General features: G+C 44.8%; 1 protein-coding gene across 5 annotated transcripts; it reads right to left on the bottom strand.

Moving 5' to 3' along the window:
• Positions 1–79: 79 nt before the first annotated feature.
• ssh2a (slingshot protein phosphatase 2a) lies at positions 80–27,919 on the bottom strand. 5 transcript variants are annotated; one of them, XM_076144391.1, is made up of 15 exons: positions 27,732–27,919; positions 25,510–25,553; positions 10,588–10,700; positions 10,313–10,377; positions 9,560–9,681; positions 9,178–9,243; positions 8,974–9,039; positions 8,192–8,386; positions 5,120–5,213; positions 4,876–5,004; positions 4,435–4,481; positions 4,149–4,295; positions 3,711–3,911; positions 2,663–3,581; positions 80–2,415 (listed from the first exon to the last, which is right to left on the bottom strand). In XM_076144391.1, the coding sequence occupies exons 1-15, from the start codon at positions 27,792–27,794 to the stop codon at positions 676–678; spliced, it is 4,011 nt and encodes a 1,336-aa protein (XP_076000506.1). In that variant the 5' UTR covers positions 27,795–27,919; the 3' UTR covers positions 80–675. The 5 variants fall into 5 exon arrangements, with proteins under 5 accessions (XP_076000506.1, XP_076000520.1, XP_076000514.1 ...); XM_076144405.1 differs by lacking the exon at positions 25,510–25,553; XM_076144399.1 differs by lacking the exons at positions 25,510–25,553; positions 27,732–27,919 and adding an exon at positions 21,219–21,319.
• Between the last annotated feature and the right edge of the window lie 9 nt (positions 27,920–27,928).

Genomic DNA, 27,928 nt, shown 5'->3' on the forward strand with positions numbered 1-27,928 from the left:
AGGTGGCTGTATAGTCAATGAGAAGGTTTGCAATAATTCAGTGAATGCGATTTATTTTGCAAAAAGTAAAGTCATTGCAGTCAAAACAAATGCACCATTTTTATTTCCTGTTAAAGCACTGAATAGAAAACAATGGATCAGCTTCATCCTGGTTAAAAAATCTGAATAAACGTGGAAAAAAAAAAAATGTATACAGCCTCGATCGAGATCAGTGCAAAAAATACTCCTCGGGTTTGATAAACACATTTGAAATAGAAGGAAATTGAAACATTAAAGTGCATGTTTTGAGGAAAAACAAGCCCCTCTGGTTTGGAGGACGGGGGACCACACACTGAAAACAAACACACCTTTTATAAAAAAAGGGAGCCGGACACAATGGTGCATAAGCACTGGTTCAGTCTTAGTTTGCACATTCAGATATCATTACTGTACATACATAACTGAACTACCAGAGACTCCAGTTCCAAACATGTGCACACATCCAGTGGTTTACATGCAAACACGGGATCATCATTCATCACTTACAACCTGTATGTACATTTGGTTACACGGCATCTACAGTATACCTGCTATTCAGACTACAGCTCCTACACACACACCACTCATTCACACACTTCATGCAGTCTCTTTTAGCTCAGTTCCAGTCGTGTCCATTCTAGTCCGTTTGCATTGAGGTTACATGGTATTGTAAAGCACAGTGATGTTTCGGGGCTTTTTCTCGGCAGATGCTCTGCGAGAACGCCTCGACGACTGACCCCTACCCTGCTGACGCCCCGGCGCTGTGCCGGGCGCTGTGCCGGGCGCGCCGTTGCCGCTGCCGTCCGGCTCCTCCCTCTCACCCGGCTCTTCTGTCTGCCCGTGGTTAATAGTGGAGGGGAAGGAGGAGGAGGAGGGAGACGTCGGTGAAGATGACTCATCCCTGCCGTTATGGGACAAACGTGTCTTTTCAATGCAAGGGATCTGAACCAATACCCTCTGCTTCTTCCAGGCGTCGTCTGGGTGAGAAGAGGACATGGGTAAAGTGTCTTCAGAGAGTGATGGTGGCGTCCTGGTGTGTGGTCTCATGTCCCAGTCATTAAGGTCGTTGGCTGACAGCTCCAGACAGTCCAATTTAGCCAAAGAGGCAGACCTCTTCATGAGGGACGGAGGAGTGAGGCCTGCTTGGCGGATACGAGCTTCTAATTCCACGGTTCTGTGCCATCCTGCTGGCTCCCGGAAACTTTTCCCCTGCCTCTCCCGGAGCTGCTGTCCTGCCTCAAGGGCCGAGCAGGTCCGTTCAAAACTATCCTCTGTGCAATGACCCGTCTCCATCGCCACTGTGTTGCTCAACCCCCGAGTCTGCCCCGGGTCCTGCACATGGCTTTGGTGATCTCTCTCCATTTGTCCCAAAGTGTCTCTGCTCTCTAAGCCTGCGCCCTCGTAGAGGAACGCCTGCAGCTCTCTCAGTGTCTGCTGGATCCTTTCCAGCTCTTGGCTGCCGCGAGCCAACCTGCTCTGGGCGTCACAGCAAGGGCCGCCGTCTACCTCGTTGCCCTGAGAAACGGAATCCAGCCCGTCTGTGTCCGACTCCTGGGACGTCACCCCAGTCAGCGTGATATGGTCCGCGCAGGCCTCGGGTTGGGTCAGAGAATGGGGATGGAACTGAGAGAGAGATGAGGTATTAGATGATGATTCTGCTAAGTGATCTATCGTGGGTGGTTGCTCAGGTGATGTGTGGTCTTGTGTCAGTGTATGGCTATCCATGGAGCTCTGCACAGCACCACAAACTTGGCTTATATTTGGGCAGGTGGAAGGTTCTGGGATACTGGCCGTGCCCGAGTCCAGTCTTTCAATCTCTGGGTGTGACCCCGTATGCGTCTCTCTGTCTTTGGGCTTTGCATTACCAGGTGTAGAAACGCTCTCTCCCTGAGTGACATCGTGTGCTGATGAAAGCGCCGGCTCCGTGGAGTGCTGAGGGGATTGGATGGAAGTGCTCTCAGTGTTTGGGAAAGTCACTCTGAGAGGCGGCTGTTCGGTGCTGGGGGAATGTAGCGGCGATCGCTGAGCTATTTCCATTTCCTGCCTCAGTTTCTGCTCCAGCTGCTCGGTGGCCCGCCGTACTGACCCCGCTGGCCAGTCGCACGGCAGAGCGGCGGATGACGGGGGTGGAGTTGCGGCGCCATGGTGATCGTTAGTCTCTCCCTCTTCGTGCTGCTCTTGTGCGGGCGGCTGAGGGCTTTGGGAGGATGGAGGAAGGGAAGAGGGAGATGATGGTGATGGTGATGGGGATGGTGACGGTGACGGCGAAGGGGATGATGCGGGGGCGTGGCTTATGGCTTCAATCTCTGTGACAATGTGGCGGACCGATATTCCGTTGTCGTGATGGGTTTGCTCGGGGCTCTCTTGGTCAGAGCTGTCCTCAGAGTATGGAGACACCTGGGTGGAAGAGAAATGTATTCATCATCAGGTCCTTGTGTAGAACTTCATACACGACAGCACTGTTAGTACTACATGATTACATGTTAAGAAAATAGAGGAGTGAACTAGAAGTTTCACATTTGTACTGTCAGTATGATTAAGGAGAATTAGCGTGTAGTCTAGGTGAGGTTTTCTACATGAGGTGAGTTTTAGTACCAAAACCAAACTGTTTAGCAGAGAGGAGCTATTCTTAAAGTGTATATACCTGATCCACAGGCTGACTCATGTCCTCCTCTTCCTCCGTCAGCGTTTCTCCATTCTCCTCCAAGGCCAGCGACAGAGTTGTCTTTTGTTCCGAGAGCGTGCGTGTGGTACCATCGTGAGCCAGGCCCAGAAATTTTTCCCTGGCACTGAAAAAGTCGATCCTGTCCGTGCTGTGGTTGGACGACCCGTCGGCTTCACCGCGACCGTCGGGAGCGACGCCCATCTCTAAGTCGCTGGGGTTGTTGTTGTCGTCACTGGGACCCAAGGAAGGCAGAGGGCTGCTGATCATGGGGCTGAGGGGGCTGAGTTTCTCTTGAGTGTCCGATTCACAGGAGCCCATTGTGACGGGGGAGATTTCCTCTGAACTGCTCCGCTCAGGCAAATCGAGGGACAGTTCCGCCGGATCATGCCTGGGCATCGCGCTGCATAGCTGTAGGGGAAGATCCCTGCGAGCACGCTGGAGTTCAGGTGTCGGGGGAAGGACGAGGAGTGATGGCGGAGGGTGCGGGACTAGGACAGGCACTGTTACGGCAACCCTGGGCAAGTTGTCGACCCCCTCCTCCGGAACTACAGCGGTGGCCCAGGGTCTGGGAATGGGAGGCAGGAGGGGGTTGCCGTGTTGGTCCCCGTCGTCCGATTTGACCTCCTCCTGTTGCGGCGGATCGCATACGCCGTTGGAGTGTGCGTTGGAGTCGGCGGCGTGCACAGTGGTAGATTTGGCAGAGTCCTGAGGTTCGGCGCCGAGAGCTTGCAGCACGGCGACGCCCAAGAAGTGTTGCAGGGAGGGCGAAGATGCGTTGTTGTTGTTGTGAGGGTCAGAACGACCCAGGCTGTGGGAGGAAGCTTTGCCCGACGGCTCTTGGCGATCTGAGAGGTCGCTATCAGAGTGGGAGCGCCATAGCTTATTATGTCTTTGTTTGCTGTGAAAGAAAAATTAAAAAATAAAGACTTAGCAACCTCAATGGTCCTCAAAGAATCCCCTCACCGAACTTTATAAAATGACTAATAAACACAAGCCCATGTACGTGTTCTTCTAACTGAACGCTCACCTGGCCAGCAGAATTCCCTGATATTCCTCCAACTGCTTCATGAAGGAAGGGTTTGGCTTGGTGACGGCTCGTCTCTCTTTCACGTAGTCAAACGCCGTATCCAGGTCCCAGCCGTACTCCTTCATGGCATAAGCTATCACCGTGGAGGCCGAGCGACTCACGCCCATCTTGCAGTGAACCAGACACTTAGCACCCGCTTTCCTAATGCGATGAAGAAGAGAGAGAGAGAGAGAGGGAGGGAGAGGGAGAGGGAGAGAGAGAGAGAGAGAGAGGGAGAGAGGAATTAAAAATAACACTGAATCCATTATGCAACTGTGTGTGTGTGTGTGTGTGTGTGTGTGTGTGTGTGTGTGTGTGTGTGTGTGTGTGTGTGTGTGTGTGTGTGTGTGTGTGTGTGTGTGTGTGTGTGTGTGTGTCTGTGTGTGTGCAGCAGCCTACTTGGCTTTGGTGATAAACTTGTACGTATCGTTCCAGTACTCCAGCAGGTTGGTGGCCTCTTCATCAAACACTCTAATGTTCTGGTACTCAAACGTCCCCGGGAAGAAGTTGTCAATCTCCCTGGTCACGTTCAGGATGTAGCGCACTCTGAGTGAGGACAGAGTAGACAGAGAGTTACACTGACTGACCGTTTAAATTATCACAAAAAACAGACATTATTGTGGACTATGTGCAGACTTCTAGGCGGCCAACATGGGGCTCAGAAGCGTGTCTGTGGCTCTCTTACCCGCTGTTCTGCAGCTCGTCCAGGTTAGAGGCGTTCCATTCAGAGCCCTGGGGGGAACATGAGTCATTATGGAGGTGCACAGACACACTCAGGGCATAAGACAATTAAGACTGAGTCATGCGGTACAATAGGAGGCAGTGGCTCAGTGGGTAGTGCTTCCGCTTGGGAACCAGAGGGTCGCCGGTTCGAGCCCCTGCCGAGGTGCCCCTGAGCAAGGCACCGAACCCTCAATTGCTCCCCCCTCTGCGAAAGGTGGTAATGTAATGTAAGTCGCTTTGGATAGAAGCGTCTGCCAAATGATCGTAATGTAATGTAATAGGAGGAAATGTTACTTAAAAGTTCAAGATAAGCGGTTGTAAAGATTATATTTACGGAAAATATATTGATGATCCTCTAAATAGAATCCATATTGATGAGGTCATGGGTTTGCTGGTTTCTTACCAGGTAGACATGTTCAAAGATTTCAGTGGGGCTGTCCATCTGTCCCAAGATGACGATCATCTCGTTGTCGATGAACTCCTTAAACTCCCTCAGGTTACACGCCATCTGCATCTCCAGCTCTGTTCGGATCTGACAAAGAAACAGGCGATTAGAGTTTTCATTTTAAACCTTGGGTGCACTGTTGGAATGCAAAAAACTCGATCCCCTCGCCATCCCGTCCCCTACACGCGTCTGCGCCTCTCACCTCTTTGCAGGTGACGTTCTCCAGGTCTTTCAGCATCATGATCTCTCTGAGGCGCAACTTGATCAGCCTTTCTGTGCGCTCTCTCTCCGTAGGCCTACAGAAACACACACACGCACACGAAACAGAAACACTCTTATCTCATGCATCAAAGTCACACTTTCGCCTCGGTCTCACAAACCAATTGGAAACACATAACCACCTTCACAGCCACAGTAACGAGACTTGATTTCGGCCCATTGATCCATTTGATTTCAGTCTCAATGAGATTACTTGTCCTGCTAAAGAATTGCCACTTTGTTTGATTCTCAGAAAAACTGGAGGGGGAACAAAATATCGAGAGAATGCGGCCCATTGGCGAGCAAACAACAAAGTCTCCTTACATAATATGACTGTTGTCGTGCATCACACTGCAGTGGGATGAATTTAGCTTTTGAACGTCATAATGGTGATAGAGGCAAGGCTTAATTACCTCTCTGGCGACAAGCTCTCTGTTTTTGTCTGTCCTTCCTCTCTCTTGTCTTGTTTCTTATTCACTGATTCCTTTCTAGAACTATTCAAAGTAGAGCGGGACCAGCAGTCACAAACGGGGGGGGTTGTGTGATCAGCACAGGTGTGTACTGTATCTGTAGACTTTGAGCGTGAAAAAACTAAAAATAGCTTGTTGATCTGAATCATGAACATCTGACTGACCCCAAGAGAAAGAGTCCGTAGGGTCGAGAGCGAGAGAGGGAAATAAACAACCCCCGTCCACTCTGACGAAGGGAGGATAGTAACCAACACACAGTAACACTTTAACCTTGACACATGCCTCGACATGCTCACACACTAAGACCTGGACCCGGTCCCAGACAAACACACCAGTCAGGAGGAAGAGAAATGAAAAATAAGGAAAGACAAATAAGCAATTAAGCAGACGTGACGATGCTAATGAGTGAATGAATAATAGAAGCTTTGTGTTTGTTCCTGGAATGGTTGACATTAGTACAGCCTACGGGAATTTCACCCTCATAAATCTGATGGCAAAACACTTCAATGTGGTGTGTACGAGTGTGTTATGCATTTGTGATTGGATGTGAATGTTTGAGGTCACAGTGTCAGTGGCAATCTCAATGATAAGAGTACAGAAGTGCAAACACACCTCCTTGCCAAGGGAGTGGGCAGAGTGTGTTGGTTTCTAAGCAGATGGTAAATATGGGCGTTTCTTGTAAGTCATGTTTAAAGTGGAGCTTGTTGCACTGAATTTCTTTGGCTTTTTCATCATTTTAACATTCTTATTCTGTCGTTTTTCTTCATGAACCCCTCTTTTTTTGCTACCAGAGGTCCCTTACACACTCTAAGTAGCAGAATCTCTCTCCTTTCTCTCGCCCCAAAACAAACAATCAATCTCCTGTTTGCCTGCCACCTGCTTCTGTCCGTCCCTGTGTTTGTCTACCCATTTGTCTGTCCCGACTGTCTTCGACTGTGTGTTTGAACAATTTTCCAAATGTAAATCCAACCAGTTGAAGCCTCAGCTATTTTGGAACGTGAGGTTCTTGGATGTGTGTGTGTGTGTGTGTGTGTGTGTGTGAGCAGGGGGAGGGGGGGTGGGGAGGGAGAAGACTCCAAATAGGCAATCCGGCATGTGAGCCAACAGCAGGGAGGGGAATTTCCCTGCTATCAGTAAAGATATCAATCCACCTGCCTCGCCTGCCTCGTACCGTGTCGACCTGTTGATAACTCGCCGACAAAGATTAATTAGCTGCGTAGGTTCGTGCACCTTTCAGAAATCGCTCCCCTGCTGCCATGTGCGCCTTTATTTTCATTACTGGTTAGGGTGACCGTGTTGTTTTTTTTGCTGACCCGAGTTCCACTTCCAGGAACACTGCAATGTTCAGCTGTACAAGCATGTTGTAGCAACACTGCGGGCATGTGGCACAAGGGGTTAAGCAATCTGATTGCGCTCATCCTATTTCTGAGTGTGAAATGCTTCTGGTCTTCTATGAATACCTTTTGCAATCACGTTCAGGGTTCGACAGCATTTCTGGGTATCGATGTCTGTTCACGTGTCCGTATTTTGCCTGTAGGTTAAACCTCCTATATCACATTGGGGTCAAGTACTGTAAATGTCCATGTGTGACATACAGGTTTCCCATTATTGCTTTGGTGTAAAATGTCATGTATTTGCCTTGGCTCCCCATGAATAAACCGTGGCATTCCATTACCTGTAAGGAAGAAATTCCTAGTTAATGCGTTTGAGCCATTTTCAGCTTTGAACGGTCCTAAAGAGGTAAAAATCTAACATATATGTGCAGAAAGTCTTGTTTGAAAAGTAGTTCCATCATTTGGCATGTGTGTGTAATCCACAATGTCTGTGGAAAATCTGAGTGGGAATCAGTAGAAACAGTAAGAAGACGGGTTTGTGAGCTACAGAAACGATGCGGGCGAAAGTTTTGGAGGCTTTGAAACTGACCACTGATGACTTAATGTTTCTGTTCTTGATATGTTGGATATCACTGAACAAGACATTTCAATTAATCCTCTCGAAAAAATGGGTCGGCATCTTGGGGATTGTTTTTAAATTGTCTTCGCTCGTAACTTAAGGGCAGAAAAACAACTTGTCTTTCTCAAAGTCTCTTGATGTTGACTATGGTAAAGCCTTCGGGACGGTGTGCTTTGACCTTTATTGGTTTCTTTGTACATGCTCCCTTTCTTATATTGTTATTTATTACAATGGTGTGAACTTTCACAGTTACGTTTGTCTGCCATAAATGATCAGAGTGAAATTCTCCTTGCTGGCCCCAAATGCATGAGGGATGTCATCTGTTTACATTTAGGAACTCTGACATCACATGTCAAACCACAAGCCCAAACCCTGGGAACCAATAACATTCTGATCTGATTTCACAGCTCATTTGAACGGCTCCATCTTTTATCATTTACAATACAGTAACAGCAAATCTTTTAACCCATTATATTGCCCAGCTCACATAAAGAAATAAAGCTCCAACTCAGTTTTGTTGCATGGAAGTGAATACATTTAAAATATGCATGTGGCGCTTAGAAATGTTGCTTCTCTCTTTCTCAACTACTTACAAATCAGTGAACAGCACGGGTGAATCAGCGCGGTGCGACACCACATCCTGCATGGCGTTCCACTCATTGATGCAGAACTGGTTGGATGAGACACTGCTCTGGTAGTAGCTGACCCAGGTCAGGAAAAGGCTGCCTGGGTAGTAGTTGTGGCAGCGGGCCACGTCGCAGGCTTTGTGGAGCGACTGGAGGGCCGACCTGAGACGATAAGACGGTAAGAAAAAAAAAGAGAATCCATACGTCAGGGGTAGTTTGTCACAAAGTGGGGAAAACAACAGAAATAGTATACAATACAAAATCTTTGAGTTGAGTCTGTTTTTAAATGACTCACTGGAGAGAGGACGGGGAAAAAGGGGTTGGAGGGTTGAATAATATGTGAAAAAGAAGGTAAAAGGAGGCAAAGACAAGAGATAAATGTGATGAGTAAGCGACACAACTTAAGATAAACAGAAGTATCGGAAGATTTTTAGGAATGGGGGTCATGGGGAAGCGGAGAGTGACAAAGGGATGAAAAAGGAGGAAATGAAGACAAAAGACTTGGAAATGAAGAGACAACACTGGCACGCGAGGCAGGGAGAGATAAGAAGTGCGAGTGGGAGGCGAAAAGATAAAGAGAGAAAAGGAAGACGGGGGAGAGGGAGGGAGATAAGGCAATGGTAAGTCCGAAGTGAGCAGAGGAGTGAGGGACGCGGTGCGATGTGTTCTGCTATTATCTACACCGCTTTAAGAAACTTTTCATATCTCTCAGTAATCATTCTGACTGGGCAGGAATCACGTTTGCTCACCACATGGCTTGGACCGAAACTGGCTTGAAAACATGGACCCTGTTGACCGTGGACACACTGAAACCGCTGTGAAGAGAGACGAAGAGAAACGCCGACGCACAATTAATATCTGTCTCACGGCGTCAAACGTGTTACACTTAAGCAAAATACAGGTTGATGAGCAGAGCCGTCAGCTTCGCCCAGGAGGAAGGTGTGTTGTCTTACCCGTCTCCATCCAAGTGGATCAGAGTGTCACTCCACAGAGGTAGAACCAGACCCACCGTACAGCTGCTGAACAGGATGGACCAATCACATATAACAAAAAAAGAGAACACTGGTTTGACATAGACCATTTTGAATACAAGAACAGGAGGACTTGTGCACTTATACATATTTCCCAGGCTGCACTCTGGCTCATCAGGTTCATTACACTAGTATAATTGTCAGAGATGACTCTTGTTGCAACTTAAAGGTGATGGATAACATCTTACGCAATCCTAAACTATACCGGTCGATACTGGAGCAAAGCTAAAATGGTAATGTGCCGTCTCTTCTCATTTCTTGTCACAAATCTGGAGAAGTGATGTGCTGTTACTACGGAACTGACCTATCAGAGGAGAGGAAATCCATGCCGAGCACGATGCTCTCCTCCGTGTCCTGTCTACCATTGGTGGACACCACGACCATGTAGCGCGTTATCTGAGGGAAGGTGCTCTCCAGTCGTACGGCCTGCGAGAGAGGACAGGAAGGAGGGACGGAGGGAGAGGAGGAAACAGACAAGGGAGGAAATGAAACAAGAGACGATGGAGAGAAACTACTGTATAGTAAATGGTGGTAATTCCTGGTTCCTGAACGAATAAACAGGTCGAAATGTAATTCCAAGTCATGTCACTCTTATCACAAAGAGCGCCCGAAGAATGATTGTCGCTCAATGCACGTACAGGACTTTGTCAGTATGTCCATTCAACTTAATGCCAAGAATACAATGTAGTTGCAGGCTCAAATGGAGTAAGAGGTGTATATGCAAAGAATGAAGAGCAAGAAATGGTTGTGTGTGTGCTTGAATACATCACACACACACCTCCCAGACTGTAAAGTAACATCCAGCTCAGAGTCAGATTGATTCCAGAGTGGACACCTGTGTTAAGTGCACTGATGCTGTGAGGGGAAAATTGTCTTTTGAATTCCGTCCACCTCTCAGTGACATCAGAGGACGGAAGAGTTGATTGAAAAAGAACAAACTCTCCCCCCTGAAGCTTGTCTGAATGCGAGTAAGGAACTGAACCTCGGGGCCTCTATTTGACGAGACAACCTCACTCACTGCTCACGTCCCATAAAAAGTTTCCTGTGTGTCACTCACCAGTCGGATGGTGTCCTCCGGCCGCAGCACAGTGAACATGGTCTGGAGATGTTTCTGGAGGTCTCCTGGACAAAAGAATACCAGTGTTATTGTCAGGTCTTGGTTTCATCACATTCTGAGACTTTAAAATAGTTAGAGTCTCCTTATATACAGTATATGGTACAAATCAGGATCTATGGGGTTCATTCATTTCAGTTGAGAGGAAAGGATCACTGGGAGATGTTGCAGCTGTCATTTGTGTGTGTGTGTGTGTGTGTGAACATGTAAGTCTTTACCTGTGTGCTTGTTTATGCGCTGGCTGATACGAGGTGCAGAGTTGGGAGTGGGGCTGTTTCCCCTGGGAAGGAACAGAGCTGCACCTTTTACTGTCAGGAAACTCTCGCTGATACTAGAAGGGATGAGAGGGGGAAAACATGAACGAAAGATAAAGACTGGGACTTTGATCGCCTATATCCATTTGGCCAAGTTGTGTAACTGTAATGATTATTTTATGTTATTTCTGATTAACCACATTCACTTTGTTGGTCCTCTTCCCCTTGCTGATGCCGAGCGTGATTTCTCAGAAGAGGCGGACGGCAAGAACAGACGAGTGCTGTCACGGGTTTCTGTCAGATGACAAAGCTCCATTCAGCCGCCCTACGCCTCTGTTTGCAGGCTCCCCAAATCAAAGCCGACGTGAGCAAAACAAGAGCCGAGCCCCAAAGTGAACTCGGAACACAATGTTCTCTGCTCCTCCACACAGCTGGATTACACACAGTGACATGCTCTCACTAGCAGCTGCCAATAGGGAGGAGATGGAGATAGGGAGGAGACGGGGGTCCGGGAGGGAAGACGGAGCGAGTCCCCTCCTCCACACTGTTTTGCTAGAGATAAGTGCCGCGCTGGCCGGCACGCACGCACGCACGCACGCACGCACGCACGCACGCACGCACGCACGAAAGAGGGTCTTTTTATGCAGAGTTCTGGAACACTTAATCTTATTAACTGTGACTGAGGTCATTGCATAGAGGAGGAGGAAACACTTTAAACTGAGGTCAGTGTTTCAACTGGATACCAAAGATTAGTGTGCGCCAGTGTATCGAGTGGGCTCGCATATGTGTGTGTGTGTGTGTGTGTGTGTGAATGATGTTTTTGTTGAGTACTTCACAGCATCGCACATGATCCTAACACAACAGGTTGTAGGACCCACTTCTGCAGCTGCTCTTGTGTCAAATGACAGCCATGGGACAAATAAACCAACACCTAAATGATAACAAGCAACGGGGCAACAAGCAAAGAGACGGAGTGAAGGTCAGCGGAGTATACAGGTGATGGATATTTGATCAGAATAAAATGGGACACTGGAGATATCAAGTGTTTCTAGAAGAAACAGATACAGAGAGCTGGCAGACATGTTCTGCTAACTGTAAATAGAATGGTTTCATAACCCCTGGGCACACAAACTAACAGACACGGAACTTGGGTCTAGACATAGACATTGGGCGTCAATGGGAAGTGATGACCCCGGGAGGAGGCATTCTCCTTTTCCACAAATAATTGTTCAATACACAGATTTTAATGGTTATGCTCTGTGTCGGCTTATATGTCGTGTTCCATCTTCTCCCTAGCAACAGGCTGCCGCACAGAAAATAACCACTAAAATGTCATTCCCAGAACCCAACACCTACAGTTCAAGTCCAACACTTCTTCGGTTTCATGTTCAAGGCAAAAAAACAAAACAAGCCCAGTGCTGTCTCCCTCCCCAGGCTTCCTGTCGACCCCCTTTTCTCTGTAACTTCATCTTTCCATCCTTTCACCCGCCAGACCATCCTTCCTGAGATTTTGCTGAGGCCGTGGCATGTACAGGATCAGCAGGCGCAGTCTTCGAGGGAAAAAAGCAAACAAAACTACAGCGTTGTGCTGAGCTTATTTCCCATAACCCAGCCACCCCTGACCCAGCTGTTTCCTCTCACTCTCCCCCCATCACTTCCTCTTTTGTGTCTCTCAGAACTTCAGTTTCCCTTCTACTTTTTGCATCAGTCTCCCATTGCACAGTAGCTGACCTAATATACTTATTTCCTCACACTATTGCAGCTTGTTCCTTGTTCTAATGCCCATAGATGACTTAACCTCTATGTCCTTTGTGTTTCCTTTTGATGAAAAAAGGTTTTGTCAATTAAGAAAACTACTTCTTCTTGTTCTGTTCACTTTAGCTGGTTCAGCAACCAAACCCTCTGTCTAAACATTCCAGTATACTCATTCAGACTTCTGTACTTGACCATGTATAGCAGTGCTACTGTACAAAGTCATCTGAAATGTACACTGTAACACTCCAACCCTTCCCAAGTACTACACATAGAAGGCTACACACACGTGAAAGCATGCACATACAGTATAAACGCATACACTTTTATGCCTGCACGCAGACGTGTTGAGAAGGTGGAACATACGCCTTGGAGTCGAAGGGGATGTGTGAATGTCTGTGAGCTCCTGTTCCTAAAAATACTGTAGTCCTTTAAAAGACCCAGCTATTGATAGAATGCATTCAGAAAAGGCCAGGCTGAAGATTCCCTTTGATATGCCAGCAATGGCACAAGGCAAAGTGTCACGCTGAAGCCTAGACTTCCTGGACACACAGTAGAGACAACATATCCACAACATATCACGTATTATAGTCGGACAATGAACAAAAGCATTCAATCTATGTGCCCATGATAGACCGAGGTGGCATTACCATTCAACATTTATTCAAATATTGACATTCCATACACTAAGATAATATGGACTGCCATTTTTGCATCCAGACAAGACCATGTAGTTAGCATTTCAGACGTTGACATCTTCAAACACTGTCTTGACAACAACAATGGTGCAAGAGAAACACTAATTGAAGGCAATAATAATGAAACTTGACTACAGAATGTGAGTATATTTGCATTCCGTCATTCGCTGAAAATACATGACTCACTGCTTAATTGACATAAGAAGGGAGGAAACGTATACGAAGGTAGCTTGATCTGATTATAAATCCATGGTCTTGTTTAAATGCTTGAATAAATAGACTCACAATCGTATAATCTAGGTCTCTGGAGTAAGGCAACATTGAATTCAGTCTAATTAAGGTGTAGAAAGAAAATGTTTTGCCTTAATTGGATCATAAGTGACTGAGGGATGAAAAAGGGATAAAAGGGCAGAAGCAGTATGAGTGAACATGTAACCGAGAGTTGAGTGGGTCATCTTTTGGTACATGCACCCATCACAGGCAGACAAGTAGCGGTGCGTACTTGTTAGGGCAACAGTGGCAGACACAATCATCACTATGTAAGGACCACTCTACATATTGGGCAGATATGTGGGTGACCCCCCCCCCACCCCATCTTGTGCCCATATTAGTCACTCTAGTAGGGGAGTGGGATAAATATAGGTCTAGGCTCTTTGGAGGGCAGGCTCCACTAAGGCCTTATGAGTTCACACCAGAGATACAGATACAGCCCATGGGAGAGGCGAGGGGTTAGTTGGTTTGAGCGTGTGAGCGCACGCGTGTTTGAGCGTGTGAGCGCACGCGCGCGTGTGTGTGTGTGTGTGTGTGTGTGTGTGTGTGTGTGTGTGTGTGTGTGTGTGTGTGTGTGTGTGTGTGTGTGTGTGTGTGTGTGTGTGTGTGTGTGTGTGTGTGTGTGTGTGTGTGTGTGTGTGTGTGTGTGCGCGCATGGTCGACATTTCCCCCAGATGTAGGCTGGCTTCTTGGAGGTCATGGAAAAAGTCTCATGATCAGAAGATAATGACAGACAGATGATCAGAGTGAAAGGCCACATTGAAGATTTGTCGGGTGCTGCAGTGTTCTAAGGACCTTTTAGCGTAGAAAGCCTCTCTCCTCATGTTTACCGCCACAAACTATGAAGATGACTGCCCGATAAAACTAAAATGTCCCAAAGACAACAATTTCCAGATTCAATTCAATGCCAAAACAAATTCCTAAGGAGGAGACACAAAGCAGCAGATGTGGACAACCAAAGCAGATCGAGGTCAAGCCAGATAAAGAGAAAGGGCGATACCAGGCGAAACTAAAGATAGACTTTCTACATCAACCAGCACAGACAGCGGTCATTGTTTGAAACAGATCTGTTGCCTTTGTGTCCTCTAGGTCAGCTCTAGTTTGCTTTGCTTAGCTCGTGTGCAGGCTACAGGCCACTGCCGCTGAACTTCATGTACCTGACTCAACAAAACTAAAATTTTAAATTAAAATGAAAGCTGGTCTTCCTGCACCTCAAATAGACATGATAGGGATCAAATGTAGCTCAGTGGGATCATATAAGCAAATCAAATAACACTAGAGAAGCTAGTGTCTAGTCCTCACTTGATGTCATGTACTGACTCTAATCATATGGACCTTAAACATGTCGGTGAGTTAAATTGATTTTAGAAACGTGACATGCACACAGAAAAAAAAAAGCACTAACCTATATCTGTTAGGTTTCTCTCTTATCTGTTGTGTTTGCAAAACATTTACACCGCGCACATGTGCACAGCGGAAGAGACGGTTTACTGGAATTTCTTAAATTGGTGGGATAACAATGGTGGTTTAGGCGGGATGTAAACACAGGTACTACTTTACTCCATCAGCAGCCTCCAGGCTTGTTATTACTCAGTCTAACCCTGGTTAAACAGAGGTCTACTGACACTCACACAGACTAACTACAAACATTGGGACATTTGTGTTCAGGCTATAATCATAATACACACACATGTTCACATAGTGGGCACTATACATGGAGGGATGCTATGAATCCTTTGTGTTGTGACGTCCATGCAGGGCCTCCTGATTACAGCAAAGCAGAGGCGGCAACAACAACGCTGTCACTACATCTGCAGCTATTTAACAGAAACACGTGCCTGCCAGTATACAGTGTGTGTGTGCCTTGCTTGAATATCTTCCCATAAACCTTCCTTATGCAAACACAGATGTAAAAAAAAAATGTCCTAATGACCGGGCAAAGGCCTAATAAAGTAACACTAACCCTAACCTCACTGCACAACCAGGAGTAAAATGGACGAAAAAGCATGCAATTAAAATGCAAGCTGTCTTTGACTTGAAGGCTCGATTCTGATGAAAGGAACAAACAACTGCTTGGTGCCTGAATCTATAACAAAACACAATATAGCCCCAGCAAGCAAAACAAATTGACTGCTGGAAACTTCATTTGATATCCTCACTTATAATCCAGTTGCTGCAACTTTTTTATGGATTTTTCCAAATTTACTAAACTTATCATAACATGGAAAACACACTGTTACAGACTAGCCTTTGATCTGTCCTGAGTGTGCAGACTTGACTTGAGCCCATGTACAACTCAACAGAATAACTTATTAAATTTTGCAATCAAAAGCAGACCCTTATCTTACTTTGCCTTGGTGGCTAAAAAACAGTGAGATCATATATAAGATCACTGTTTGATCCTGATGATATCTGCATCTCTCAGCCTACATTTGGACTAACTTAAGTTTGGATATTGTTGACAGTGTCAATATCAAACTGCACACTCAACATCTCTGTTAGTCTAGCGCCGAACAAAATGACCTCAGTCTAGGCAACACGTCTGTACATTAGAAAGGTGGGATTTATTTCAAGGATATGTTATTGGATCATCCCTTGGGAATAATGTGAACTCAGAGGTTTCAGAGGTCTTAGCAAGGTTTAATACTGGACAGAAATTTCAAGCTTTGAGTCTTTTTTTTCTCTTTTCATTTTAAGGCCTTAAACAAATACATTTCCAAATGTCCAACAACTGAGCACAAACGTGATAAATCTTATAATTAGGGGCTGGGTTTCTTTATGTGTAATGTGTGTGTGTCTGAACATGTGAAAACAGGTTGGATGAGTCACACTTCACACAGATCCATTATGTCTTAGTTAGGTCAAGCAGGAGCACCAAATATGAGTAAGCTCTTCCTACGTCACCAGGAAGTTCCACAGATACTAATGTTGCAAAACTGTACAAATGTATCATCAAGTATTGCCAATCATACCAAAGTTTGCGACATGAATACCACCATCTACCAACAGCCAGCCAATATTCAATAGCGTGAATGCAGTTTAAATCTTGGATTAACTCCAAACACCACAATAACGTCAATAATTTGACTGCTTAATTCCTTGTTTAGAAGTGGAGCAGTGCAAATCAATGAGATCAATCAGTGGGAATGCTGCTAAGCCTGTCAAAGTCAAACACTTACACACTCACGGCTTTACGGTATAAACCTACATTTAACTACTTTAAACAAGCCTCCAATATCTAAACTTACAGCTGGTTTATTTGATTTTTCGACACCACCGCGTCGTCGCTGAAGTGGGGCACCATCTTGGCCCCGCAGCAGGAACAGAAGCTGACCGCCGACGAGCTGTCGGAGGCGGACACGGCACCGAGGGTCATGCCGGCGATGGTACCAGGGGCGAACCGCTGAAGGAGAGGGGAAGCAGGGGGGTGTCAGGTGTCCCGAGGGAAAAACGTTTAGTCCTCTCCGGCGATCATGTGCTCCGTCATTGTAAAAGTAAAACAACTATCTCCCTTAGGTTTAAGAGGTCGACACGATAATAAAAGAAGAATAAGAACTAGGAGGGAAAAAAAGCTTTAAAATCGTATTTCAGATGCAATCAAGTGAGCAAAGTGTTCAATCTGGCACTTGCTCCCGATGCTACAGCGGATCTTGACAAGAAAATGAGTCAAGCGTTAAAAACAAAAGTTCTGTGACACAAAACTTTTTCATTCCCAGCCCATCCTGAGCTGTGTACAGTACCGAGACATACAGTATGACTTAGGTCAAACTCTCCACAGAGCTGAACACTGAACAGTTTGAGGGAGGGAGGAGCTGGAGACATGTGCTCTGTGGAAAGGGGGGGAGCCAGTAGGGACAACAGGGGAGTAAGACTGCCAACCAGACAGGCACTTCTGCATCGACGCTGGCTCAGACCAAACTGTTTGTTTATAGGCAACGCAGATAACAGTGATTATGCAAACACCATGCAGGGCAATTTTCACTGCTTAATCGCTTCTCTATGGTGGACGGTGTGCAAATCAACTCCAACCACTTGATGTTTTGTGTGGTTTGAGTGAAAAGCAATGCCAGCTCCTTTAGCCAGTCAACAGATGTATGTACTTTTAATAATCTATTCTTCGTAAAAAGAAAGAAAGAAAGACCGCTATCCCATATCTGATTAAGCGTAGGAGTATTTATTGCCCAAAGGGTGAGATGTTTTTCAGGCTTTAGAGTCCATTATAGCCACATGGGCAGTGTTTTGGTTTTGGCAGTCAACTCACAAAAAAGCAGCAAAGACTTCACTCTGTTCTCCACCCTTCTAGTTCTCTGTTACATAAGGAGTGAGAACAAATTAGAACCAGGCTGAAGAGATCCAGCTGCAGCGGCAGACTTGTAGTATCGATTGCTGCACTGGAGCGTCCGTCTTGCTGAACAATGACTAGGGGGGAAAGGAACTCTTCATGTTAGGTTAATCTTAAAATATATACTCATCAAGTTAGACACAGCAGTCAGGTCTGTGAGGTGTTTTTTCCTCTTTGTGTAACCTATTAAACAAGTTTATATTCCCTCGATGTGCCAAGTTCGGAAGCCGGGAACAATTTAGAAAGACACTTTCTGTACACCCCCTTCCACATATTCAAAGCACCTTGTGTTAAGTGCCCTAAAACAAACTAACCTAAAACATCTGTAGCAACCGACTGCCACGTAATGGGGTGGATGTTTATTAGGCTTATTGAAAGCCTGCTTCTTATTTTGGCTTTCACCCAAAGCAAAAAGGGAGTTTATGAATTAGGGTATTATTGAGGATGCCATTACATAACACACCTTTGGCTGTGTTTACACACTACTTAGACTATTGAAACCAACTGTTACGTACACTACAACCGGTCTGACCTCTCTGAGAGCTTTGATGGGGAGGGTTGGAGAAGAGAGCAAAGATGTACGAGTGATGGCAACCCTGATCCAATTTTGAACTAAGTCCTCTGCATTTCACCCGTCCTCTTTGAGAGGCAGTAGCCAGCCTCGGTCCGGCACCCAGGGACCAACTCCAGGTCTTCAGGTGCCTTGGTCAAGGGTACTGGCAGGAGATTAAGCCAATATACATGTTTTGGTCTTACTGTATGTCTCCTCCCAGTTACTGGACTTAAAAATTTTTATTATATACACTTTTAAAAAAACACTACGCTCTGACGACTGACAAGAAATGCATTAACTCACAGTATTAATTAAGTAAATCATTTATCTCATTGCTATAAAACCATACAGAGATTAGCCAGAGCAGTCTTCCTCTTCCTCTGTGTAGTGTTGGACACACTCTGTTCACAACCGCTGCCAGATGTTTTTTTGACAGGCAGAGGATTAACAGCAAAGACACGAAACATGTACACTAACAAGATAGGGATGTGTGTGGCAAGGGGCTGATTATTTGGGATGAATACAACTCTTCCTCTTATCTGCTCTTTATTCTCCTCTGTTTACATGCCTCAGTTCAACAAAAACTCCAAATCCAAGTAGGGCTCATTTCTTTGATATAGTGTGACATTACACTGAACAGTATTTAAAGTATGTTTCAACAGAGTGATGTTTATTTCATAAAATAATTCAATGGATATGAGCTATCCATGGGAATGTTATGAAACGCAACACTTCACTGACCAACAAAGCTGTGCTATCCCACAAGGATTTTCCAGTTTTGTTGGAGTCTCTCAAGTAGGTGGACACCGTTTGTGTGCATATGTGATGTACATTCAACACAAGACTCGACACGGACCAACAGTAATTACATCACAGTGGAAAAACATGAACAACAAATATACTCGTCACTCTATACTTCGTCTCACCTTCTGACAACTCTCGCGTCAGAAGACAGGTTATGTAATGAGCTCGGCCAGCCCCAACAGATCAACAAACACACACAGCTACTCAAGTCAGGTCGTTAGGTTTAGTGTTGTCAAATTTACCAGGGGACTCTGTGGTAACTAATTTGTCTGTGGGCTGGGAACATGAGAGGCTGGTGATGATGCGGTTAGCCAGCCTCAGACAAGTTGCGCAATTGTCTCCTAGTCTTTGTCTGTCCTTTCCCTGTCCTACTTATTCATGGGAATATGGAGAAACGGGCAGGTCAAGAGCGTGTTGTGGTGTTAAGTATCTTTATGTTTTGTGTATACATCCCCCCAGGGTCCCCTTCCATCCTGCTTCCTGGGTCAGCACATTAGGCCAGCTGTTTATAAACTGGAGGTACAGTACGTTTCTCTCACTATAGTAGAATAAAAGGTTGCGTCTCTTTAACAACTATTAATAGAATATCCTGTATGAATTATGACCTACAGTAAAGGAAAAAAGAGCATCCAATTCACTTTGTGTAACACTATGGTGACATTACACAAGAAATTCTTTAAGATTAAGTTAATTTGTCTCCACACCAACAATTGTTTTGCCACTAAAGACTTACAAATACATGCATTGTTCACATACAGAACATGTTATATACTCTAGGTCACAATGAGCACTATAATGATCATAAAGTACTTTATTATAATGGGCAATAGAAGTTCCACATTAGTAACCATCCAGTCCATTTCTAGAGGTGGAGATATGTGATGGAGTTGGAACAGTGACAAAACCGGACTAAAAAAAACGAAAACTGATGAAGACAAAAAACAAAGCAAAGAACAGCCTGAGCTACAACGCCTTCAGCTCAAATGTTTGCCGACTAGATTGAGATAGGAGCACTTACCCTTGGGGAAACACAGACCCTCTTTTAACAGCCAGATAAGTCAAACAAAGGCCGGCCTGTGTACAGTAACATACTCTGCATGTAAGAAACACTGAAATTTAGATTTATGGCTCTATAAAAGCAATAACTCCCACTCCTGTAGGTGAAATACTGTGCAGTCCAAAGACCAATCGTGGTGTTCAGAGATTTTCGTGTTTTGTTGGCAACCCAATTTCTTCGCAATGCAGCGATTACTTTCACATGAAAGGTCTGCACCACATTTCACTGCATTTGTGCATCTCATCCATTACTTTGCTAACTAATTTTGAGGCGAATGCAGCATGTTCAACTTTGCCCTCATGTTTAATTTGAGGACGTCGAAGCAGTTACTAATCTAGGACGTGTAGCGCTCTGTGTTTATGCAGCAGGTGTAGGAAGAGAAGAGGCAGGTGTGACATTTAGCATATGAGTAAATGATAGAGGAAAAAGCCTATAAACTTGAGGAGGCATGTCTCAAGCAGACCACTCAAAGAGTTGGCCCTACCTTGAATAAATGTTCCTTACCGCACCCTGTCCTATTTGTCTAATGGCAAACTCATCATATGCCAGGCTTGACTAACCTGCTCTGCTTGTGTGCCACTAGGCCAGAGCAGACACAGGAGTCCATAAAGTTGATACTAAACACCGCAGGGAGACTAGTTTGAGGGTCAGTGTTGTATGTTGATTACAAGTACATTTTGTGGCTTTAAAGGGTCAAGCTTTTTTCCATAGACATCCGCATTTTACACATTTTTCCTGCCATCCCAACCAGTTCTCCAAGCTATGAAGCTATATGGAGTTCACTAACCAGGTCAGTAGGCCATGGAATGAACCCTTATGGAAGCATGTGACTTAACGCGTGGAGAAGTCTCCAAAGGCTACTCAACATGAAGTTATATGCTTAGTTACAAATATGTTCACCATTGCCTCAGAAAAGGTATGTGACCTTGAAACCTCTGTATTTTTAATATGAGGTACAGTAGTTGAGAGAATATTATGGAGAAACATAGGAGTCTGTGTTCCAAGGAATTACTGTCATTATAACAAAACACAATTCTATTTAGAGATTGTTTTTTATACACAAAGAGGGGGAAAAGGAGAATTAAAACAATTCTATTTGTGGAAGCAAAGAATACATACCATTTTTGCCGTTGAACTAAACTTTTGTAAAATTGCAGGCTTATCCCTTTAAATACTTCCATGAGCAGTAAAGTACTTGTTAGTTAAAAAGGAAATGGTTTACAGCAGGGGAGGCGATGGGCAGACGAGGTCAAGAGGAAGACAAACGCTTCACACCACCACAGCACCACCTTCTTTCCACTTATAGCATTTTCACCCATGACTCATTGCAGATGCACTGCTTCCAACTAGATGGACTGATAATAACCAAAAAGATAATACACAAAAGCACAAACTATCACGAACATTCCAAAGCATGCTATTACAGTGGATTGAGGCATCTAAGAGCCTGAATTTCCTCTTTCAAAACAGCAGATGTTTTGCACATGTGGCCCGGTCTTTACCATCTGTAACATGATTACACCATTTGTCTCAGATCATTATAAAACAGGTAGAAATAGGTAGAATAAGGACAGATAGGTATCCCACAATCGCTATGCAGCACAAGTTATCTGTGTTGCAGAGGTTTTTGGAAGGTCCATTTTGGAACATAGTGTCTTCAGCCTTACCAGTACATTCCTTGAATAGATGGATATGATTATGTTTCCCTGTCCCGAGAAATGTGTCTTTTAAGTATTTCATTTTAGGGTAGTGCCTGCTTCTGACCACCAGATGCCTCGTGTTAAGTGATAAGTATATACGTTTAAAGTATTTTAATGCTGCTGATTAAGTAATGATGATGCAGTTGGGATTGGGTCTTCCCTGAATGGAATTCAAATATTTGGACTCCCCATGCTTGCATATGTACGTGAGAACAGTTTGGTGCACATACGATGTGAACACACTTAAACATACAGAATTTTACACAGCAAGTGTGTTTACTGGCCGTTGAAATATTTGAGAGGACAAACCGTATGCATCAATCTTGTGATCACCCACAGGGTTCCATGTCACATGATGATTCGACAAAGTCACAGACAAGTCTTGTGTCCACCAGCCCCTGCAGTGAATGCCTCACAAAACTCATCAAGGATTTTCACAGCTCAACAGACCAACTAAACAATTTTCATAGACAAGAAACTGGCTGGCGAGAAAAAAAAGCCGCAATATTGTCGTAGATTGCCCTTGAATATTCCGTCCTTTAGCAATAATGTTTACCAGAGATTCTCTATCGATTCTCTTTGCTGCAGCAATGTTTCACTTCAGTGGCATGGGCACAAGTTTGTGTGTGTGAAAGAGATTAGGGCAGAAAGGGAACAGGGGCAAGATGCAGCAGGTGAGCAAGTGAAAGTGAAAAGACAAAGACTTAGCAGAAGAGAAAGAAATCAAGACAGAGAACCAAGCTTCAGTGTCCCCTATACAGTATAGATGACTGTCCTACTACAATTGGATCCGTATGTGGGGAGCACACAGGGTGGAGAGACCACAGTTAATAGGCCCTCGGCTCTTATGTAATATTTGTTAGGGGTCATTCAGCAAGGCCTTTTGGCTGCACCCAACATGCGTGTGTGTGTGTGTGTGTGTATGTGTGTGTATGTGTGCGTGTGTATCTGCCAACACTAAGCAACTGGCAGGCTTGATAACTGATGCAAATGGTAAAACGTTTCTAAAATCACGTTAGCTTTTTGAGCAGCTGTAAAAAGTGTGTGTGTGTGTGTGTGTGTGTGTGTGTGTATGCGTGTATATATGTATGACTTCACCAGCTGTTGCCCAGTTGTATTACCTAACAGATAATTGGGACCACATGCCCCACAAGGCAGTACTGGGGTGTGTTAAAGGACTTCAAGAGTGATGTCACCATGATTCATCTCATAGATGTGCAATATAGACTAAATGTACTCTATAACATTACGTATTGGCTTGGATACTGACTCGCACTCTGTTCCCATATTTTACAGTGGAGGCCCACTTTTAGTCCTTTTGTTCATGGCTGTATTATAATGTGTGCTCTTCCAGATTTCCTCCTTTGAGCACAGTGAACAGGCACACAGGTTATTACACCGTTTGGGTTGAGGGTGGCATGAGAGAACTGCACAACTATAGCAAGTGAAACCAACATCTAACAAACATCAAAGTCCTGCTCAATGAATTTTGCCTCTGTACTTGAAATTCAAAGAAACAAAATGTGTGTTGTGTGACTTGTAACACACTACCTGGTGTATGAGTGCATGTGCATTGCATTTCCCCTACACAGGGCTCCTCACTAGGCAACACTATGAACAGTCAATGTGCATAATAGTATCATAACTAAGCAATTTGTAACACTTTGAATTATGTTTATAACCATCCAACAATTTTCAGGCATATTTGAAATTTATAAACAAAAACATAATGTGAAACCCTCGAGATTTTCCAGCTGAGCTTAGGGAAGAAAATGGGAAAATTAAGGTAAACTGTGGAAAATAGTAAAGGAGTATGTTTTTAGCATCGATGAAATACCTGCTTCTTCTTCTCCTTGATCAAAATACTGGCTATTGTTCTAAGATGTAAAGAGACGTGCTTCCAATAGAGCATTACCATTTATTTCATTTATTTGTATTTGAGGTTATTGGGGTAGTGAGGTAATCGGTCTTTACTAGACGACTTGTTTGGCGAGAAGGGAAAGCCTGGGAAAGCAAGAAGAGCGTGACAGTCCCACACTTTCACATCATTCACAACACTGTGGTTACAAAAGGTATGCACCTGAACTATGCAATCAAGAAACACAAGTCATTCAACTCTTGTTACTATGATTGCTTCATAGCTACAGTAGGCAAAACATCCTAGTGAGACTAAACTCCAAGAGTACTACGGCTTTGATTCAATAATTAACCAACGCAAACAAGCAGAGTGAAAATGTTGGATGTAACAGCTGGTGCAGATTATACTGCTGTGCGAGTAAACTCAAGATGGAGACTTTGACCCTCATAACAACTCTACACCATTTGATGATTTTCAAAAGTGTCTCATTTCGCTGAGCAAAGGCTCTGGACTCATGTTGTGTGAATGCAAGTCAGTGAGATTTTGGGAAAGAACCAAAACTCCGGGGGTAAGAACACAATGAGGCAGAAGAGTTCACTTTCTTTAACATTGAATAGAAATCTGCAAAGCTACCACAATGTTCAAAGGTGAAGCAACACTTAAGCTGCTTTCCAAAGTGAGTAGGTGAACACTGCCTGTGCTGTCGAGTGATGTTGATGTTCTATAAATGTTAGGGAAGGCAGCAGGTTTTAGTTCTGCTGCTCCAGCAACCGGCCATATAGCAAGTGAAACCAACGTCTAACAAACATCAAAGTCCTGCTCAAGGAATTTTGCCTCTGTACTTGAAATTCAAAGAACGAAATGTGTGTTGTGTGACTTGTAACACACTACCTGGTGTATGAGTGCATGTGCATTGCATTTCCCCTACACAGGCTCACTAAGCAACACTATGAACAGTTGGCCGTTGGCCTACCTGGTAGGCTTACAGTGGAAACAGCCAACAGGAAGTAACAATTCATTATTTGAAGGCACCCTTACAGACAGGAAGGTACCTCTGTAAGCTCAATGCCACAGGAAGCTATTATTGTGGTAACTTAAAGGGGCAAGTCAATAATAACAATATCAATAAAAGGATGACAGAAGAAATTCCAAGGACAAAGTGAACTATTGAGTTTGCATTCAAAGCAGAGATTAGTCTACTAAAGCCTTATACAATGTCTGTTAAAAAGGGAAAAGCAGGGAGGGCTTTAATGTTCTACCCTGTTTAATGACAGCCTGGTAAAGAAATGTAGTGATAGGACATGTTGTGTGAGTCTTAAGTAGACTTATGTACAGCTGGCACACAAGTTTCCATGTGAAACTATAGCTGGGACAGGAAAAAAGGAAATCAAATCAAAATCAAACATATCTAACGTGCTTTAGTTCGTGAACTCAATCCAAATTACGTACACGGTCCAGAAATAGAAACAATAACAAACAGTGGTGACACAAGAACGTCACAACTTTTACTTGTGCGTGTGTCTATTTGTGAAGACACACGCTTCACACGCCATTAAAAGTAGGTCAATGATGCAGAAGAACTAAAGTCTGCGGACAAAAAGAAATACTGATAGCACTTAAGACGACATAATTCGTTTGTCTACTTGAGGACAGCAATTTCACTGTGACTCTATGTTTAAAGAAAGCCAGTGCCTACTGGTAACACCGACATACAGCCTCCCTCTAGTGGCCTGAGTGTGAACTTGCAGTTTCAAGAGGCGATTGAATGAAAGGCAGTGTTTCAATGAGACACAGTATTTCCTGGAGACAGTAGAAGAAGTAGTAGTGATGAAAAAACAGGAAGTGGTCTCACCTCCTGGGCTGGGAGCGGCGGTCGTCATCACCACTACCCGACTCCTAGAGAGAGAGAGAGAGAGAGAGAGAGAGAGAGAGAGAGAGAGAGAGAGAGAGAGAGAGAGAGAGAGAGAGAGAGAGAGAGAGAGAGAGAGAGAGAGAGAGAGAGAGAGAGAGAGAGAGAGAGAGAGAGAGAGAGAGAGAGAGAGAGAGAGAGAGAGAGAGAGAGAGAGAGAGAGAGAGAGAGAGAGAGAGAGAAAAGGAGTGAGGGACACAGATAGATCAGTAAAGAATCAATATCAAAAAGCCTGCATCACTGCACATCCATCCCACACCAACAGCTCACATTTCAGTCAGCACACCATATTGCATTGACCGAAGACACTTGGTTGGCAATTTGCATCACCTGCTGAGTCAGACTGCTTTAACCTTCCTTCAAAGAGCATAAATTCAACTAGGGGCCGGTGGCGACTACATCAAGGGTTTCAATTGTGACTCAGTCATAAGGCTGCCGAGCCGCTGTGGTATTTTAACTGAGGCTCAGAAAAAGGAAGCTGAGATAAGACTTACAAACAGATCGCTGTGCCCTTCTGCCTGTTTACAAAATACAATCATTCCCCATCATCACTGCAACACACACACACACACACACACACACACACACACACACACACACACACACACACACACACACACACACACACACACACACACACACACACACACACACACACACACACTTTTAATTCCAGCCTCATTCTGTGATCCTTTACTTATCTCGTCTTTGGTATCAAGATGTCAACCCAAACTCCTATCTACGCCAAAACAAACACACACACACACACACACACTAGATAAGCAAACATTAAACAATAATGAAGATGCCAATGCTGGTTCTCTGACTAATGGTGATGACGATACACGAGGAGGGGGAAGAAGGTGACAGCCAGAGCTCAAAGCGGCAGCTAAAGGACAAAGGGCGGCGCCTTCATCCATTCCCGACATCTGCTCTCACAGATGTGATTAGGACACGATACACACAGCTGTTTCAAGCACTTTTCGAAAACATTTTCTGCTCTCCTTTTCCCAGCGTTCCCTCTCCCTGCCCCCCTCTCAGCACCAGAGCGCTCACATGGCTATTCCACATCAGCACGGGTCTCATGACACACAGCTGTAACCTCAGTCAGGGATCCAACAAGGCCTGAGTCAATCCTTGTTAAAAAAAAACACCCATCTCTGTGGTGTGTGTGTGCGCGTGCGTGTGTGTGTGTGTGTGCCCTTACGCCTCCCAAAGCCAGAATCAACTCAAAGTTCTTAACTGCACTGCCTTCAAATGACACAGCTGCAATAATGATAGCTGGAATTGTGTTATTAGTATATTTAGGCATTAAACTCAGTAAGCAAATGTTTCTTAATCAGTTAATCTTACTACAAAATATTGCACATCTTTCTTTACATGTTATATGTATAGGTTTTGGACATGTGTGTGCTGGGTCATTGCTTTGCTTGGGCTTTTCCTCTTCCAGGACCCTCAGTCGTGTACAGCATCACTTTACTTATAGTCTGTATGAACCACTTATCTATCTTGGGTGAAGGCATATTACAGCCCAGATCTAATCTATGGCAGACACATCCCCTCTGCCTGGCTCTGTGTCAAGGAGGAAGAGTGATCCACCATCAAGAAGCCTCAAAATGTCAGAAGGAATGAGGAAGACTGTCCCACTGAGTCCAGCACAGCTTGACAGGCATTGTCACACTAACCTGCTTCCATCCAGATCGTGTCCCTTCTCTGTCACTCTACTGAACAGTGGTAATAGCAATACAGTGGTAGTAATGTGATGGCATGACAGGCAAATGGACAGGGACAAGGAAATAAAAGCCGTCATTCAAGGTTTATTAATGACCTTTACCGTGGAATCCTTCAAACAACTATTAAGTGTTTACTTGGGTTTCCTGTGTTGGTTTTGCTAACACGAGCTGCTAACCTTATCAAGCTCACTTCCTGTTATTCTGCAATACACCCACGTTAACGTGTGCTGAATTAATGACGTGAAACCGAAACAGTTAACTTCGTGGGAACTGAAATACTAAGCAAACACTCGTCAGTAGAAATGAAGTTACTTATCGCTATAAAAACAAATATGACGCTAGCAGCTAGGTTAGCCACTCGGTTGCACCCATGTCATACATAGGAGCAGTCAAAAAGGAGGCAAAATGTCAAACCAGTTCACGGATACTTACAGACACACAGGGGCTAGAGGAAGTACTAGGGGTCGGCGACCTCTGGACGGTGACCAGCGCCATCCTGGCTCCTGCTATTCAGACCTCGGTCACCTCGGAGAATACGACGCGGCGATACAAGACATTATTTTTGGGCAGAAACTACACCCGAGGTTATTTCTCTGCTGCCTGCTTGGTCGTCCACTGCTGCCAAGCTT

The sequence above is a fragment of the Genypterus blacodes genome, unplaced genomic scaffold, assembly GCF_046128005.1.
Source record: "Genypterus blacodes isolate CSIRO-AG114 ecotype Tasmania unplaced genomic scaffold, CSIRO-AGI_Gbla_v1 ptg000003l_1, whole genome shotgun sequence".
In the NCBI taxonomy this organism is placed as follows: domain Eukaryota; kingdom Metazoa; phylum Chordata; class Actinopteri; order Ophidiiformes; family Ophidiidae; genus Genypterus; species Genypterus blacodes.

Coding starts and splice junctions, on each gene's coding strand:
- ssh2a (XM_076144372.1), bottom strand. CDS start 16,719: ATGACCCTCGGTGCCGTGTCCGCCTCCGACAGCTCGTCGGCGGTCAGC. Junction 3,582..3,710: donor CAGGGAATTCTGCTGGCCAG/GTGAGCGTTCAG, acceptor TTTCTTTCACAG/CAAACAAAGACATAATAAGC. Junction 2,416..2,662: donor TGAGTCAGCCTGTGGATCAG/GTATATACACTT, acceptor TCTTCCACCCAG/GTGTCTCCATACTCTGAGGA.